General features: G+C 52.6%; 2 protein-coding genes across 2 annotated transcripts in view; one reads left to right on the forward strand and one right to left on the reverse strand.

Annotated features, from left to right (window-relative positions):
• Window positions 1-593: 593 nt before the first annotated feature.
• LOC310660886 (zinc finger protein 212-like) lies at window positions 594-12734 on the reverse strand. The gene is made up of 6 exons (XM_083406362.1): window positions 12610-12734; window positions 10279-10665; window positions 7435-7561; window positions 6620-6733; window positions 6046-6159; window positions 594-3543 (listed from the first exon to the last, which is right to left on the reverse strand). The coding sequence occupies exons 1-6, from the start codon at window positions 12631-12633 to the stop codon at window positions 2177-2179; spliced, it is 2133 nt and encodes a 710-aa protein (XP_083262488.1). The 5' UTR covers window positions 12634-12734; the 3' UTR covers window positions 594-2176.
• Window positions 12735-16133: 3399 nt separating this feature from the next.
• Window positions 16134-18743, forward strand: part of LOC310661358 (uncharacterized protein) — a 49753-nt gene continuing 47143 nt past the window's right edge. The window contains 1 exon segment of the mRNA XM_083407207.1: window positions 16134-16618. Within this exon segment, the coding sequence (XP_083263333.1) occupies window positions 16562-16618 (57 nt within the window). The 5' untranslated portion in view covers window positions 16134-16561.

An 18743-nucleotide genomic window follows, 5' to 3' on the forward strand; every position in this document is an offset into this window, starting at 1 on the left:
GTGCCTGGCCCCTTCCTTGCACAGCTTCCGGAGGATGCTGAAGACGCCCCTCTTCTCCACCCTGGCTTCCAGCACTCGAGGTGTCTGGTTTCAGACCCACCTTATTTCTCTTTTCATGGTTGTCAGCCGTTTTAAACTGTTTTGGATATTGTGTTTTGATGCTGTGAAATCAGGGTGGAGGGCGGGCAATGAATAAACAAGCCTGTCTCGCAATACAGCAAACTCCCCATTTACACACGTCCCGAGTCACGTGTGACCACAGTGGTGCACATTGCCACGAAACTGGAAGTGGCACAAAATGGGGCAAAATGGCCCTCGAAAGAGCATGGAAATGGCGCATAAACAGCACCTAGCAACCCCAGAGCCTTTGAACTGAATTTGCAGGCCTGTGCAGAGCTGGGGTTTGAGCAAGGAAGTTTGGCGGCAATCTAGTAAGTGCTGCTGGTTTTTAAAGGGTTTCCAGAGGTTTAGAGTGTTTTCCAATGCTGTTTCCAATATATGTGTTTCCACTTATATTACATGGAATGTATGATGTTTTAAGGAGGGTTCCAATTGCCTTTCCCCTTTCAAAGCAGAAACACGCAAGCTTTAGCCATTATCCAAAGAACCGATACAAAATCTTTATTAATATCCCCCGTTTTTTGTTTTAAAAAAGCTAAAAGTTAAAATTGCAATTTTTGCACTGAGGCTGCTGAGCAGGAGTGCCAAGCCCCCCCAAACGCCGTGTGCTTCTTTTAAATATATATTGCAGTCTGTGCAGAAGATTGGGCAAGTTCAGGATGGAAGGTGGCCCAGGGGTCTCGACGTGCCCTGGCATTTGGGCCTCTTGGACACCTCAGCCCAGTCCTTCTCTAAGACGGCTCCTTCATTACATCTTTGGTTTCTTCTTCGCCTTCTGCAAATCCCCCCGGGCTCTGTCTTGCGACGAACGCTCAGGCTGCCTTGTCACGAAACGCGTGCAGCGAAAGAGAGACTCCGAACAGCGGCTGCTCCAGAAATCGTGCAACCTGCTAAATTGGCAGAGGGGCCGAAGCAGAGCAGACTTAAAGGACTTAAAACAACCAAAGGATGTGTCAAAGCCCGTGTTTTGTTTTAAAAAAAGAAGGAAACGCACCGAAAACCTAGAGAAAAAGCCAGCGGGGTTGTAGATTCTGGAGCACAGGGTGATCTAGGCAGGAAAATGGGAGATCAAGGAGCATGGGGTGGGGTGGGGGGTGTAGACTGTGATGTGGGGAAAGCTATGGGGCAGAGCAGATCCCAGGTCCTGCGCCCCAGAGGGAAGCTTGTAGGAACAGACGGGTTAATGTTGGTTCTGGGTGCCCAGGCAAAACTATTTGCAGGAGAGCCAATTTCACGTTCTGGCAGGCAGGCAAATCAGAAACATGTCAGCTGCTTTGCTCAGCCTCAGTGGAACCGCCCCCTTTCCCTACAACCGCTGCAGTCCATCGTGCCCCACAGAGCTGCCTGGGCCTACTTCTAATGCCCCACCAGTCAGAAGCCTCCTCTCGCACTCTATTTCTCCGCAGTTTGGGGTACTGGAATGGGTCAGCCCTGATGCACAAACTTCTGTGGTCCGCATTCCTGCCTTTTCTTGTTCTTCAAATCTCCTTTCCGCAGCACCATTCCCCTTTTGGCGCATCCGTACGAGGAACCTGTAAAGCATGCTGGTCGGAGAGAGAGTGTGCAGCTTCTCCAAGGCCGCTAGGCACGTGGATCTGAGCTGAGAGCCTACAATGCCCACCTGCCTCTCTCTGTGGACGTCCACAGGCAGAGGAAGCTGTGAGGCCGCAGAGCAACGATTGGCATCCTCGCTCCACCCACAGTACAGAGACCGAATGACGACTGGACAGGACCAATTCACACAACCACATCTCCGGCATCCTGTTGCCCAAGACTGAACGCTGAGACGGTTCCGGCAACTGCCAGAAAGCGCCAGTGCCGGCCGACGTTCTCAATCGTTCCATCTTGCTCTCGGAGCATTTCCGGAAAACAAAACGTGGCGAGCAGGGTGCAAAAGCGCTTGGACGGCCGCTCATCCGCCTGCAGCTTCAGCCCCGGTTGGCAAAAATACATCCCCACCGGCGGGAACGTATGCCAAAGGGAGGTTCGAGGTCGCAAACGGGATTCTGGCTTTGTCCATTTGGCCGAGGGGGCACTGTCTGTTTGCAGCGTGCCCTCAGGTCCCGCTGGAAAGGCTGGTGGGGAAGAGAGATTTCTCCAGTGGGGCATTGTTGCTGCTGCTGCCGGGTGCCAGGGCCTGCTCGGGGCCAGGCATGGGTGCTGCGGGCGCCTGCTCGCCGCCGTGCAGCCGCAGGTGCTGCTTGAGCGACTGTTTGTAGCGGAAGCGCTTCCCACAGTGGAGGCAGGCGTAGGGGTTCTCGCCCGTGTGCATGCGCTGGTGCTCCAGCAGGTACTTCCGGCGGGCGAAGGTCCTAAGGCACTCGGTGCAGCGGTGGCGCCTCTCGCCGTTGGCATGGCTGGCCTGGTGGCTGATGAAGGCCTGGGCGTGGGGGAAGCTCTGGCCGCACTCGCGGCAGGCGTGCGGCTTGGCGCCGGCCTGGTGGACGCTGCTCTGGTGCTTGACCAGGTGGTGGGCGCGGACGAAGCGCTTGTCGCACTGCCCGCAGCGGTAGGGGCGCTCGCCCGTGTGGATGCGGTAGTGGTTGGTCAGCTTGGACTTCTCGGCAAAGCGCTTCTCGCACTCGGGGCACTGGTAGGGCTTCTCGCCCGTGTGCGTGCGGGTGTGGTCGTCGAGGTGCTGCTTGCGGATGAAGGTCTTGGCGCATTGCGGGCAGTGGAAGGGCCGGGGCCGCTCGCGGTGCGTCTTCAGGTGCACCGCCAGGCTGGATTTGCGGTTGAAGGCCTTGGGGCACTCCGAGCACTGGTGCGGCCGATCGGCGTGGACTGCCTGGTGCCGGGTCAGCTGGCCCTGGTGGCTGAAGCCGCAGCCGCACTCGGCGCAGACGAAGGCGCTCTCGCTCTTGCCCACCGTGTGTGTCCGCTGGTGGATCAGGAGGCTGGTCTTCAGACGGAAGCTTTTGGGGCACAGCGAACAGGTGTGGAGTCTCTCCGCCGCCTGGGATAAGGCCTGGTCCGCAAAGCCGCTTTTGTAGTCTGCGCAGGAAACGTCGGGCTCCGAGATCTGCTGCGGGCTGGGCTCAGCAGTCGCGCCTTCGCTGTACTCCTCACCCCCCGCGTGGGCGCCCTGGGGCAAGGGGAAGCGCTGCTCGTATGCCAGGCCGTCGCGGCACTTGCCGCAGGGAAAGGGGTCTCCCTTGGGGCTGGCATCCGAAGGGGCTGCCGCCTCCGGCCCTTCGCAGCAGCCCCCCGGCCTCGGGGGGCGCTCCTCTTCGGGCCTCTGTGCAGGAGGGGCCGGTTTCTCCCCCTGAGGGCAGCCCTGCCTCTCACAGCCTCCGTCCAGCTTGGGGGCCTGGAAGACGTCTTCGCTGGCCATCCCAGGCAGCAGCGGCCCCTGGGCGGGCAGAGGGAGCTTGGGAGCCGCCCTCAGATTACGCTCTTCGCGCTTGATCATAGCGCTGTCATCTGGGGGAGGCAAAAAAAGGAATAGGCAAGTATTAAGGACGCGGGTGGCGCTGTGGGTAAAAGCCTCAGCGCCTAGGGCTTGCCGATCGAAAGGTCGGCGGTTCGAATCCCCGCGGCGGGGTGCGCTCCCGTTGTTCGGTCCCAGCGCCTGCCAACCTAGCAGTTCGAAAGCACTCCCGGGTGCTAGTAGATAAATAGGGACCGCTCTGGCGGGAAGGTAAACGGCGTTTCCGTGTGCGGCTCTGGCTTGCCAGAGCAGCGATGTCACACTGGCCATGTGACCCGGAAGTGTCTTCGGACAGCGCTGGCCCTTGGCCTCTTTGAGTGAGATGGGCGCACAACCCTAGAGTCTGTCAAGACTGGCCCGTACGGGCAGGGGTACCTTTACCTTTACCTTTAAGGACCTAAAGGGGAGCCTGCAGGATCAGGCCAGTGGCCCATCTAGTCCAGCATCCTGTTCTCACAGTGCCCATCCAAAGGGAAAACTGCAAGCAGGACTCACACACAAAACCAACCATCTCCCCTCCTGAGGTTTCCAGCAACTGGGGAGGACGACAGAGGCTAAGCACAGTCATTGTGGCAAGTAGCCCTGGAGAGCCCTCTTCTCCCCCACGAATCTGTTTAATCCATTTTTTAAAGCCCTCCAAGTTGGTGGCTATCAAAGTCTCCTGTGGGAGAGAGTTACAGAGACTGACTATGCGCTAAACGGCCTCGGTCCTGTATACCTGAAGGAGCGTCTCCACCCCCATCGTTCAGCCCAGACACTGAGGTCCAGCTCCGAGGGCCTTCTGGCAGTTCCCTCCCTGTGAGAAGTGAGGTTACAGGGAACCAGGCAGAGGGCCTTCTCGGTGGTGGCGCCCTCCCTGTGGAACACCCTCCCTTCAGATGTGAAGGAAATAAGCAGCTATCTTCTATTTACAAGACATCTGAAGGCAGCCCTGTTCAGGGAAGTTTTTAATTTTTAATGCTGTACTGTTTTTAACACTTGATTGGGAGCCGTCCAGAGTGGCTGGAGCAACCCAGCCAGATGGGTGGGGTACAAATAAATTATTATTATTATTATTATTAAATATCGGAAATATTTTGGAGGGAGCTCAAGAGGTTTTAGTGAACACCCCGTTTGCTTAACAATAATAGTTTTTTTTGGGGGGGGAGGGCTATAACTTAGTGGTTATGCCCAGGTTTTCATGAAAAAGGTCTCTGCAGCATCTCCAGTTAAAATGATCTCGCCAGCATGTGATAGCAAAAGACCTCTTTAGGGAAGTTTGTAAAGTTTGATTGTTTTATTGTGTATTTAATATTCTGTTGGGAGCTGTCCAGAGCGGCTCGGGAAACCAAGTCAGATGGGCGGTATACAAATAATAAAATAATTGTTGTTGTTATTATTATTATTACCCGGTGGTGAGAATTCTAGGCAGCCTGCGTGTGAAGAGATGCAAAAAGAGATTGCATAAAACGAGATTGTGTGAAGAATCCGATTGGGTGGAGAATCTGTGTTAGGAAGGTTTGTGCAGGAAAAACTCAGCCTTGAACTGGCTCAGCAAGAGTTAGGGCATCTTGTTCCTGCTGAACTGAGCGCCCAGATTTGACAACGCAGGCCTGCTTTTCCTCTGGGAATGTGACTTAATTTCTATGCGCATGTTAAGCTAAGGCGAGTGACGGCTTCTAGAGAAGCATGTGAAATTCACAGGCATGTGGACTCCACTTTTCTGGGTGCCCCAAAGGCTGCCGCTGTGGCCCCATGATGTTTCCTTAAATGCCACGATTGGTGTGGTTAATTGAAGAAGATCCACAACATCCTTGTCTGCCTGGAGAATCGAGAACCCAGAAGCCCGGTCCGTTTGCATTTCCTGCTAAGCCTTGGCACAGAACGGCCAGCAGGAGCTGGAATGAGCCTGAGCAAAGCCTTGGGCTGGCAGTTCCCCTCCCTCCTCCTTTTCCCCACGTGACTGGGAAGAAGGACTTTGCCAGCTTGTCCTTTCGGTTTCACAGAATATTTGGCCTGCTGTGACCTGGGAAGCAGGCAGGGTTAAACCCTGGTCCGTTTCAAAACAAGCCAAGGTCAAGCCCTGGTGATGTCACTCTGCCTTTTGAAACTAACCGCAGTTTGTTTTAAGGCCCTTTGACAACACGACAAAGCAGCGCGGAAGTGAAACTCAGTGCAAAGTCTTCCTCCCAGCCCAGAGGAAGAGGGGAGGAGAAGGGAAGGCTGAGCCGCTGGAAGTTGCAGCCAACACGTCCGGAGGGCATCAGGATGCTTGGAAACAGCTGATCTAAAGCAGCACCGGAATTCCTCTGATTAAGAAAGCGGCTACAATGCAGTTAATATGGAAAGAGGCGCAGACATAATTTAGATATTACGTAAACAAGGAGGGATATTTTTTTTTTAAATTGAAACAACAGGATAACCTGGAAACCAGATCCCTGCCTTTCAGGGCACAGAATCACAGAAGTCACCCCAAGGGCAATGCGGGAATCATATCTAATGCCAGGCACACTCACCATAGCTGAGAACTGGGGGGATCTCTCGCTCCAGGTCCCATTTCCCTCTCCCGGGAAGCTCTTCCTGCTTAATCCAGGTCAAGAGGTCCTCCTTGGAAGGCAAGGGATCCGCTTCTGGCAACGAGAGCAACAGGCGCATTGAAACGGATGCAGAACACTTGCATGTTTCAGAGACAAGCAGCAACGCTGGTGGAAAACTGACCAAGATGCTGGCTAGATTTATGCATGGGCTTTGTTTTCCTTTGAAGGCCCAGATCGGATTTCAGCACCTGGCCACAGAAGATGTGCACCTCCTTTCCTCACCCCTGAATATGTCCGCCAGGCCTCTCACTTCTGGGATTAGGATCCAAGGATTTAACTTTGGGGAATGTACCTTCTGAGCAGGTGTGAGCCCCAGCAGACCCGCATGCGGCCCAGCAGCACTTTAGCCCTACACTCACTGTTTGCATATTTCATTCCCGTTCAGTTTGTCCCCCCCCCCCACCTTTCTGTGCCGTCCGCAAGTGACAGAGCAGGACAGACGCTTTAGCCAGAATGGCAAATCTTTATCGCCCACCTTCCAAATTCGACTCACCTGCTCTGGGCTCTGCAGGAAAGCCCTTCCCCCCCAGAAATTCGTGATCCGCGGCACGGGGAGGCTCCGCTTGTCCCATCGGTGGGAGGATGTCAGCTTTGGAAATGGCAGAGTCTGTTTGGGGAAGCAGATCAGAAAGCAGGTGCTGAAAGTCACTGTTCACTGAGGGGAAATCTGACGGACAACAAACCCGGCAGCTCCATTCCTTTTTCTAAGGAATGCCAGCCTCTTGTCCAAAGAACTCGTCTTGCATATGATCTGGGCAGCACAAACAGTAATTGCAATTCAGTGGAGAGCAACCCAAAATCCTAACATTAGGCGTTTGGCAACACTCACTCTGCAACGGAGCCATCACGGAGAATTTGAGATTTCGACAAGGACTAGAACCTCCAGGCACTTTTCCCTGGATTTGGCGTTCTTTTATGACACATGCAGAACCATCATTTTCAAGACACAAGCCTAGCAAATCTGGAACTATGTTTGATGCTCTGATAATGTTGATAGACTTTACTTGGACCTGGGTTATTTTAACCCATGCAAAGCTCTGCGCATGCTACGTGCCTATTTTGTAGTTAATAATAATAATAATTTTATTATTTATGCCCCAGCCACCCTGGGTATAAATAAGCAGAAGAGTAAAAACACGATAAAACATCAAACATAAAAAACTTCCCTAAACGGGGCTTTATTTTTCATCTCTTAATATCCGTCCATTGCCACGACTTGTTCTCTCTGTTTTGTGAATGTTAGGAAATGAAACGAAATAAAGAACTTTACAAAGAAAAAGGAAAGAGAAAGAAATGCCAGCCACTTACCCAGGGAGACCAGCGGTTCGTATGTCCCCTTGGTAATATTCCGGTAGAGTTCCTTCTGCCAGTCTTCCAAACTGGCCCACTCCTGGGGGGCGAAGTTTGCTGCGTCGTCATCAAAGGTCACGGGAACCTAAAATCAGAGCCACCCGTGACTCAGAAATGCTGAGCAAGGCCTCCATCACAGCTGCCATCGTAAGAAGATGAAAAGAGCCCTGTTGGATGAGGCCACTGGCCCACACACTCCAGCATCCTGTTCTCACACAGGTAGTCCATAAGCAGGATCCGTGCAGGAGAGCCCTCTCCCCTCCTGTGGTTTCCAGATACAGTGGTGCCCCGCAAGACGAATGCCTCGCAAGACGGAAAACCCGCTAGACGAAAGGGTTTTCCGTTTTGGAGGTGCTTTGCAGAACGAATTTGCTATGGGCTTGCTTCGCAAGATGAAAATGTCTTGCGATTCCTGGGGGTTTTTTCCCCTCCCCCCCCTTTTTCCCAAGCCCCTAAACCGCTTAACAGCTGTTAGCTAAGCCGCTTGACAGCTGATGGCTAAGCCGCCTAACAGCTGATCTAAGCTGCTTATCAGCTGATCTAAGCCGCTAATAGCCTTTTAGCAGCTAATCCGCTAATCCCTTAAGCCTTTAATAGCCGCTAATAGCGCTAATCCGCTAATGGGGTTGCTTCGCAAGACGAAAAAAACCGCAAGACGAAGAGACTCGCGGAACGGATTCTTTTCGTCTTGCGAGGCACCACTGTACTGGCATGCAGAGGCAGTGCTGCTCCCAGCAGGGAGGGCAGAACACCTGGAATACCTGAAAGATCGCCTCCTTCCCTACAGACCCTCTTGGGTGCCAAATCTGGGGGGGGGGTGCTCTCTTTGGGGTGGCCCAGAAGAACAGAGAGGGCCTTCTCTGTAGCAGCCCCTACGCTGTGGAACTCCCTCCCCAGAGGTGCATCTGGTGCCTTCATAGTACAGCTTTCGGTGGATGCTCGAGACACACCCCTTGACCGTAGCCTCTGACCCTTCAGGTGTATGTTTTCAGGACCCACCTTGCTTTTGCGATTCTTCTTACACCGTGTTTAATATTGTGTTCCAACATTAATGATGCTTTTAAATTGTTGTGACCTGTCCTGGGACCTGGGGGCGAAGGGCGGGTAATAAATTCTAACAACAGCAATAATAATAATAGTAATAGCAACACAGACATCAGGCTGGCGCCTTCGCTGCATGTTTTTCGGTGCCTCTAGAAACATTTCTGCTTAGACCATCCTACCCTGATGGGAGTCTTGACCTGTTTTCAGTCTGTTGCTATTTCAACTCGTCAAACGCTGTAAATTGTTGTCGTTAATTTTTCTTAGTGATAGTTTTATTGTTTTGCCTTTTTTGTAAACTGCTTTGAGGGTGGCTTGTTTGTTTCTTTTTAACCATCAAGCAGTATATAAACTTTATGACACAGAAAACAGAGCAACATAGCACCTCCATGTGTCCATCAGCACACAGGCAGCCCAAAGGGGTCCATCAGGTAGACCTGTTCTGTTCACCGCACTCATTCTGCAGAGGCAGGCTACAATAGCTGGTTAAAATATTTTTAGCTGCCTCTTCCAGTCCGACACCAACCGGAAGGAGAGCTATCCAGCGGACAAATTATACCCATGTGGCACTTCAAAAACTAAGGCTTTTGTTGGTTAATCTAGTGGTTAAAGTGATTATTGTCTGTGATGCACTTTTAATGAATAAAAATTCCTGGACGGGCCTCCCTCCCTCCCCTGGGCCTGCTGTTTGGGGCATGGCGGGGTTGAGAGTGGCTCTCTTTGCTGGCAAGTCTTTTGCGAGTGGAAACCTGAGCTCCTGGGACAACAGCACACATGCCAGGGACCAAAGATTCCTGGATTGCAGGGGGTTGTACTAGACGACCCTTGTGGTCCCTTCCAAATCTACCTTTCTAGGATTCTTTGATTCATAGGTGTCTTGTTCTATAATAATAACAACAATTTATTATTTATACCCCAGTCTGGCTGGGTTTCCCCAGCCACTCTGGGCAGCTCCCAACAGAATATTAATAATAAAAAAGTGACAAAATCAAACATTAAAAGCTTCCCCAAACAGGGCTGCCTTCAGATGTCTTCTAAAAGTCAGATAGCTGTTTATTTCCTTGACATTGTGATGGGAGGGCTTTCCACAGGGCAGGTGCCACTACTAAGAAGGTCCTCTGCCTGGTTCCCTGTAACTTGGCTTCTCACAGCAAGGGAACCACCAGAAGGCTCTCAGAGCTGGATTTCAGTGTCCGGGCAGAACAATGGGGGTGGAAACGCTCCTTCAGGTCTACTGGACCGAGGCTGTTTACGGCTTTCAAGGTCAGCAGCAACACTTTGAATTGTGCTCGGAAACGTACCGGGAGCCAATGAAGGTCTTTCAAGACCGGGGTTATGTGGTCTCTGCGGCCACTCCCAGTCACCAGTCTAGCTGCCGCATTCTGGATTAGTTGCAGTTTCCGGGTCACCTTCAAAGGTAGCCCCACATAGAGCGCATGGCAGTGGTCCAAGCGGGAGATAACCAGAGGATGCGCCACTCTGGCGAGACAGTCCGCGGGCAGGGAGGGTCTCATCCTGTATACCAGATGGAGCTGGCAGACAGCTGCCCAGGACACAGAACTGACCTGCGCCTCCATGGATGGCTGTGAGTCCAGAATGACTCCCAGGCTGCACACCTGTCCTTCAGAGGCACGTTACCCCATTCAGGACCAGGGAGTCCTCCACACCACGCCTCCTGTCCCCCCAAAACAGTACTATCCCCTTGGTGGCCCTTTTCTGAACCTACCTGGTAAGCTCCTTTCTTTCATATTTCTTTCTTACCTTGGGGATTTCTCCCTTTGGTCCCAAGGGGAGCCTCAGGATCCAGAAGTTCCGGTTCTTGAGCAGGTTCTCCATGTTCTCCAGCCTCCTCTGGAGCAGGCCGTACTCCTGGATGAGGGTCCCCAGGGCGGCCACGTGGTTGCTGAACTCCAGCTCAGTCTTCTCGCACTCGAAGATCTTCTTCTCGGCTGTGGCCGTCCGGCCTTCCAGGTTGAGGAGCCGCGTAGAATAGGAGTCCACCTTCCTCTCCACGGCTTGGATGGCAGCCACGACGGTCCAGAGCGAGATCTCAGCCGTCGGGTAGATCTCCCTCTCGGCGGCTTGGTCAAAGAGGGCCGGCGGCTGGAAGGAGGCCAGGTGTTGCGGCTCCACCTCCCATTCCCAAGCCTGCGGGCAAGAAGGGGGTCAGACCAGAGCAAGGGGCTCGCGAAGGAGTGGGGGGCAGATGGAGAAAGAGAGGCGAGAGGGAGGGAAAAGGAAGAAGGAAGAGGAAAGACAGAGTGTCAGGAGGAAGGGGGAGACCAGACCATGGAGACACAGAGGCAAGACGAGGCAGAGGGGGGCTTTCCATGGCGCCAGAATCACTGTGACATCTGCTTGGCACGGAAAACTGCCAACGGCAACGTTTTGTCAGCATTTGCAAAAACTTGATCTTTGGAACTCCCTGCTTCTAGTCGCCAGTCAGGCACCTTCACTGTAGTCTTTTTGGGCACCAGCTAAGAACGATTTTCTTTTGGCATTAAGAAAGTGGAAGCCAGCTTTAATCTATTGATCATTTTAACTTTTTGTATATCTTAGATTATTGCTAATTTTTCTCCGCAATATAATAATATTGCTTCTGAAGTTAATGTCCTGTTTGACCAGAATACCTGCGCCGTGCTCTATATACTCTCTATGTCTATAGATCTTTTATTTATTTATTTATTTATTTTTTAAAAAAGGTAAAGGACCCCTAAGTCCAGTCACAGATGACTCTGGGGTTTCAGTGCTCATCTCGCTTTATTGGCCGAGGGAGCCAGCGTTTGTCCGCAGACAGTTTTTCCGGGTCATGTGGCCAGCAGGACTAAGGCACTTCTGGGGAACCAGAGCAGCGCACGGAATCGCCGTTTACCTTCCCGCCGGAGCGGTACCTATTTATCTACTTGCACTTCAAAGTGCCTTTGAACTGCTAGGTTGGCAGGAGCAGGGACCGAGCAACGGGAGCTCACCCCGTTGCGGGGATTCGAACCGCCGACCTTCTGATCGGCAAGCCCAATTTATGGTATTTTAATAGTTTATCAGTTGAGCATTGGCCAAAAGAGGGACCAGGTTTTTCACATGAGCAAGCAGACTAGATTCAGGGCTGTATATTCTCTGGGGAGATGAGAGAGCCAGTGGTGGAGTAGTGGAGAGAGTGTCTGACTAGGATCTGGGTTCAAATCACCCCACTTTGGTTGTGTACCTCACCAGATGTGACCTCGGGGGTCACAGTGTTGTCATGAAGAGAAACACTGTTTTTGGGGGGGAGGGGGGATATGCCCACCACAGGAGAGGCAGTGTGGTGCAATGGCTAGGGTAGGGAAGACCCGGGTTCCAATCCTCCCCTGATTTGGCTGTGCAGCTCGCTGTCTGTGACCTTAGGAGCCATTTGCTGCTTCTCTTGGCCAGACCTACCTCGCAGGGCTGTTGTGGGGATAAAAAGTGGGGAGAACCACGGCCACCCCCATGAGCTCTGTGTGTTTGTGTAGGGAAGAGAAAAAGGTGGGAGATCAGTGCAAAAGAGCGAATAAAAATAGGTAAGTCCTGGGGCCGAAAGGCTGAAACCTCGCCTTTCTCTCAAACCTCAGCCCCCCCTGGACCCCAAAATACATGATCAGCCAAGAAGGGGGGAGAAGGTGGTTCCTTGCCTCCCTTTCACCCCTCCCCACCTCAGAACACCAACCAGCCCCCCTCCTTGCATGAAGCCAATTCCTAGGGGGCTTAGCTCTCTTTGCCCCCCCCATAATAAAATATTTGAGGGTACCAGCCCCCCTCAAAAAAGATGATGGCCATTGCCATTCAAATGGTGTGTGTGTGATCGATTATGCAGGGCGGGGCTTGCTTGGACCCCCCCCCCAATATTTTATTCATGCTGGCACCTGTGGACCCCCCCCAAAAGGATGCAGTGAGGGGGGCAGCCCCCCAAAGCAATCTGGGCTCCAGTGCCCCCCCCCAAAAAAACACCTGGGGAAATATTTTGCAGTTCCTCCTCCCCTCTCCCCCCACTTTTAAATGGTGACCAGCCGGGGGGGTGTCTTTTAAAGGCCCCTCCCCTTCTTCCCACCCGGGCAGCGCAGGGTTAACTCCTCTCACCTGGGCAGGAGTCCACTCAGCCATGGCCGGCGCCCGCTAGGTGAAGCCACTGCGCATGCGCGCCCCCTCCCCAGCCAACTGGTCCCCGAAGCGAGAAGGGCCTTCTTCGCGCAGAGCACGCATGCGCGCGGGCGCAGGCCGAGTTCGCCGCCTCCAGGGCGCGCGGCAGCGCCACCCAGAGGCCGGAGGAGCGCCTGGCTCGAGATGCCCCAGCGCAGAAGCAGGAATCCTGGGAAAGGGCTCCCCGAGGGTCATAGAATCATAGAATCATAGAGTTGGAAGAGACCACAAGGGCCATCGAGTCCAACCCCCTGCCAAGCAGGAAACACCATCAGAGCACTCCTGACATATGGTTGTCAAGCCTCTGCTTAAAGACCTCCAAAGAAGGAGACTCCACCACACTCCTTGGCAGCAAATCCCACTGTCAAACAGCTCTTACTGTCAGGAAGTTCTTCCTCATGTTTAGGTGGAATCTTCTTTCTTGTAGTTTGGATCCATTGCTCCGTGTCCGCTTCTCTGGAGCAGCAGAAAACAACCTTTCTCCCTCCTCTAGGTGACATCCTTTTATATCTTTGAACATGGCTATCATATCACCCCTTAACCTCCTCTTCTCCAGGCTAAACATGCCCAGCTCCCTTAGCCGTTCCTCATAAGGCATCGTTTCCAGGCCTTTGACCATTTTGGTTGCCCTCCTCTGGACACGTTCCAGTTTGTCAGTGTCCTTCTTGAACTGTGGTGCCCAGAACTGGACACAGTACTCCAGGTGAGGTCTGACCAGAGCAGAATACAGTGGCACTATTACTTCCCTTGATCTAGATGCTATACTCCTATTGATGCAGCCCAGAATTGCATTGGCTTTTTTAGCTGCCGCGTCACACTGTTGGCTCATGTCAAGTTTGTGGTCAACGAAGACTCCTAGATCCTTTTCACATGTACTGCTCTCAAGCCAGGTGTCACCCATCTTGTATTTGTGCCTCTCATTTTTTTTGCCCAAGTGCAATACTTTACATTTCTCCCTGTTAAAATTCATCTTGTTTGTTTTGGCCCAGTTCTCTAATCTGTCAAGGTCGTTTTGAAGTGTGATCCTGTCCTCTGGGGTGTTAGCCGCCCCTCCCAGTTTGGTGTCATCTGCAAATTTGATCAGGATGCCCTTGAGTCCATCATCCAAGTCGTTGATAAAGATGTTGAATAAGACCGGGCCCAAGACAGAACCCTGTGGCACCCCACTAGTCACTCTTCTCCAGGATGAAGAGGAACCATTGATGAGCACCCTTTGGGTCCGGTCAGTCAGCCAGTTACAAATCCACTGAGTGGTAGCATGGTCAAGACCGCATTTCACCAGCTTCTTTACAAGAATATCACGGGGCACCTTGTCATCCAGTCCAACCCGCTGCAATGCAGGAATCTCAGCAAAAGCAAAAGCAAATATCCATGCCTTTGATGCATTGCATTGATACCCCCCCTTTCCTCCTCCAAGGAGCACAAGTTGGCAGACGTGGTCCTCCCCCGTCCTCAATAAGCCCCCCATCACAACAACAACCCTGTGAGGTAGGCCAGGTAGAGCGTCTGTGCCTGTAAATCGGAGTAGAATTGGAAGGGAAGGCAAAGGGTACATGCATAGAATCACAGACTCATAGAACTGTAGAGCTGGAAGGAACCCTGAGGGTCATCTAGTCCAACCCGCTTCAGTGCAGGAATCTCAGCTAAAGCAGGGGTGGCCAACTCCCAAGCGACTGCGATCTACTCACAGAGTTAAAAACTGGCAGTGATCTACCCCCTTTTTGGGGGTTCAGGTAAAAGTTGTTGAGTTTTTTCAGGGTGGAGGAAAAATGTAAAAATGTTGAGCTTTTTTTAGGGGAGCCACAGTTGATCAGCTTTTTGGGGGGAACCAATGATCTACCTGTGATCACTGGACCACAGACGTCCAGTGATCTACCAGTAGATCACGATCTACCTGTTGGACATGCCTGAGCTAAAGCACCCCTGACAGATGGCCATCCAGCCTCTGCTTAGAAACCTCCAAGGAACGTTCCAGTCACCCAGGATGACTCAGGGTCTGGAAACTAAGCCTGATGAGGAACGGTTGAAGGAGCCCTGGGTACATTTAGCCTGGGAAAGAGGCGTCTGAGAGGAGATATGAGAGCCGTCTTCCAATATCGCAAGGGCTGTCACATGGAGGAAGGAGCAAGCTTGCTTTCTCCTGCTCTGGAGGGTAGGACTCGAACCCGTGGATTGGAATGACAAGGAGATTCTGGCTAAACATCAGGAAGAAGTTTCTGAGCTCATCGACAGTAGTGGAAGGGACTCCCTCAGAAAATGGCGGAGTCCCCTTCCTCTTTAAGCAGAGGCTGGACAGCCACCTACCCTGGATGCTTCCTCTGTCATTTCTGCATCGCAGGGGGTTGAGCTAGATGCCCTTTGAGGGACCCTTCCAACTCTTACTTTTCAACGATTCCGCGATTCCTCGGAAGTTTTGAAGCAAAGAGTTTGGATGGCCATCTTTTCAGGGATGTGCTGGTTGCGATTCCTGCATCATGGCAGCAGGTTGGACTGGATGACCCAGGGGTGTCCCTTCCAAGTCTACAGTTCTATGATTCATTTCTAAGTAGACTGCCACCTGTCTGGTATTGTTTGGCTGTGATTCTTGCATTGCGGGGGGTGGGGTTGGACTAGATGACCCTTAGGAGTCCCTCACCACTCTACAGTGCTACAATCCCATGATTCACTGGAGTTTTTTAAACAAGAGCTTGGACAAGCCACCTGTCAGATTCTACAATTGACCAGGGCCGGATTGAGGTTTGAAGAGGCCCTCAGCTCCTGAAGGTAATGGGGCCCTTTCTATGTCTAGCTGTCCTTTGTCAACAAAAAAATTGTCGCTGTTTTTTGTGTTGAATATATGCTATATGGTCATTTATGGACCTGATAGGTACCTCAAGCCATTTGCACATGTTGCCGTGCAACCAGTCCATGCAGAATGTAGGCACCCCATATATAGAAAGGAGCAAACCAGTGATATTTTAGGGAGCAGGCTAATTGTTGAACTGAAATACAATTAAGAAGAAGTATATTAATAGTGAAATACAATTACGAAGAAGTATATTAATACTGTAGTGAAATAATGATTAAGCTCTAACTTAAAAGGATTTTTTATTCATAACAAACTTAAGAATGCAAACACATTAGCATTTGGGCAAGAACAAAAATTCCTTTAGAAACACCGTTTACAAAGTCTCTAGAGATTTGCTGTAACATGAAATAATAATAGTAAACCAGTGATATTTTAGGGAGCAGACAGGACCCATTCCTTACACCACAGGAGCCTGCACAACACAAAACACTATTGCTGGATGTAGCTTTTATTTTATTTGCATTTTATCTTATATTTTGGAAATGCACATCCATTTTCCCCCTTTACATTTTTTGAGGACCCCCAAGCTATGGCTTGTTTAGCTTATACGTAAATCCGGCACTGGCTTTGAATCCTGCATTGCAATTTTTTTTTGGGGGGGGGGGGTTGGACTAGATGACCCCTGGGGTTCCCTCCCTCCCTCCCGCTCTGCGCCTCCCTCCTCCTCCTCCTCCTCCGGGGAGGCCCTTCCTGGCTGCGCCTCCCGGGCTCTCGGCCAAGGCTTGGCGGCTGCCACTCACTCACTCCCTCGCCCACCCGTCCATCCATCCATCCCTCCGCCCGGCCTCTCCCCCTCCGTCCCCGGCGCGGGGGCTGCCGGGATCCGTAGTCCCCTCGCCCTTGGGCTCCGCGCCCGCGCGGGGTGCGCGAACTACGTTTCCCAGCGTGGCCTGGCGGGCCGGGCTTGCGCCGGGCGTTTTGTTTGAAGCTCTCTTCTCCCGGCCATGGAATGAGCGCGGCGGCGGCGGCGGCCGGGCGGGCAGGGGCTCTTCCGCGCAGACCCCGCGCAGCCTGCCTGCGCCCCCGCGGAGATCGGCCAGCAGGATGGAGCCCGGGGATCCCCGCGGAGGCGGAGCGGCGGAGGCGGAGGCTGCCCCCCAGGTAGGGCTGCGTCTGTTTTATTTTTTATTTTTGCAATGCTGCATCCGCGCCGGAGGGGACGCATCGGACCGCGGGGGGGACCCCTTTGCGGGCGTGCAAGGCAATGCATGCGTGCAGACGTTGCATGGAGTGCAGTGCAAGGCAATTGCAACGCGGCGCCCTGCATGCATGCATGCATGCAACTTCCACCGGCGCTCCGGACTTGGCCGGTGAGGGGGGTCCCCAATGGGCGGCAGAGAGAGCCGGGAGGGCGAAGGGGAGCCGCGGGGGGAGCAGCGCTGCTCCCCGAGCCGAGCCCGGGGGGAAACTTCGGCGTTGTTGCGCCGGGTGTTGGAGGCGGAGGCTGGCGGGGGTCCCTCACCTGCAGAGGGTCTCCTTCGTTCCCTTGCAAAAACCTCGTCGCCTCTTATATATTACATTCATAGCGCGCTTTCTCCTCCAAGGAGCTCCCGGGGGCGCGCGTGGTTCTCCCCGTGTTATCCTCGCAACAACAACCTTGCGAGGTGGGTCAGGCTAGTGGCCCAAGGGAGCCCCCAGGGAGCGTCCTGGCCAGGTGGGGTGATTTGAACCCGGGTCTCAGTCCTCATTTAGCCCCCACAACAACCCTGCGAGGCAGATCCGGCTGGCAACAAGTGTTCTCCGGGTCTTCAGAGTCTTAGTTTTAGCCTGAGATGCCGTCAGGTTTGACCAGGCAGAGAAGCTTCACAACTGACCTGGAATCATAGATTTGGGAGGGACCCCAGGGATCATCCAGCCCAACCCGCCGTAATGCAGGAATCAACATGGGACTCGAACCCATGACCTTGAGATTCAGAATCTCATGCTCTGCCAGCTGAGCTATCCCTAATAGGTAGCTCCTGATGGTTCCCCCCTCACAAGAACCCTGTGCAGTAGGTCAGGCAGAGAGACAGCAGCCAGGTGAGCTTACCAGCTGAGTCGAAATTTGAACCCTGGTCTTCCAGATCCCAGTCTGACACTCTAACCACTGCACCAGACTGCCTCTTTGGTACGGGAGGTCTCCAGAGAATTAAACCCCAGTTAGGCACCGCAGTCAGTACATGTGGCATAATGGTAAGCAGGTCAGACTGGGATCTGAGAGTCCAGGGTTCGAATCCTGACTCCATGATGAGGCTCACTAGGTGACCTGCGGCCAGTCGCTCCCTCTGTCTGTCAGCCTAACCTATCTCACAGGGTTGTTCTGGAGGTTAAATGATGAGGGGAATAACTACATCTTGAGCTCCTTGGAGGAAAAGGTGTCCTATAAATGAAAGAAACAAATTAAAATATATGCTGTTCTTATGTGTGGGTTCAGTACAGCTAAGAAGAAAGCGTTGAATCTCTTTAATAGGTACAGTCAAACCGTATAAGAGTGTTTGCTTCTTCTTCTTTTTAAAAATGACCCAAATTCTAGGCATGTAGGAATTTGCAAGTTTCCCAGTTGGATGGAATTAGATAGAATGCAGATTCTGACAAGGAGTTCTGTGTAATTCTGAAAGATGGCATAGGCTCTATTCTACACTGGTTGGGCTGCTTGTCTGTGCCCCTGAAGCGCTGCGGTACAGTCCTGGGCATTTTAAAAACCATTAAAAAAATATTCTGATCCTAAGGAGCCGGTTCTCATGATTCATGTGGAAGGTACTTGTTTTCAAAGCGGGTTTGAAACTCAACCACGTTTGATAGGCTGTGTGAACGTTTGCCACAATTGCAGACCTCACCTCTGTGAGGATGATGGTCCTAAAACTGGGCAGGAAATAGTGCGCACGATGGAAGCCTGTGCTTGTGATAAAATGTTGGCGTGATCAGTGTGGAAGCGCTTTGAGCCTCAGCTAAAATGACTTACTGGGGCTTCCAGACGATGTTTCCGGTCAGGAGTCAAGAGCAAATGGGCACCTGCAAGTTGTGCAGTTGTTGTGGATTGGGAAGACTCACACAGCAAATCCGTTTCCCCCCCAAAATTGGACTCCTTTCTGAAAAGGAATTGGGGGGAGAATGGGGAGGGGGCACTTGCTTTGACCCAGAACCCCGACAGACAAACCCGGTGGCCGCAGCCTTGGGGATGTCCTAGTTTAGAGGAAAGACGAGGAAGAGGCAACAATGATGGGAGTTTCTAAGATCAGGTGTGGCC

The sequence above is a fragment of the Podarcis tiliguerta genome (assembly GCF_965153285.1).
Source record: "Podarcis tiliguerta genome assembly, chromosome: 12".
NCBI lineage: Eukaryota > Metazoa > Chordata > Lepidosauria > Squamata > Lacertidae > Podarcis > Podarcis tiliguerta.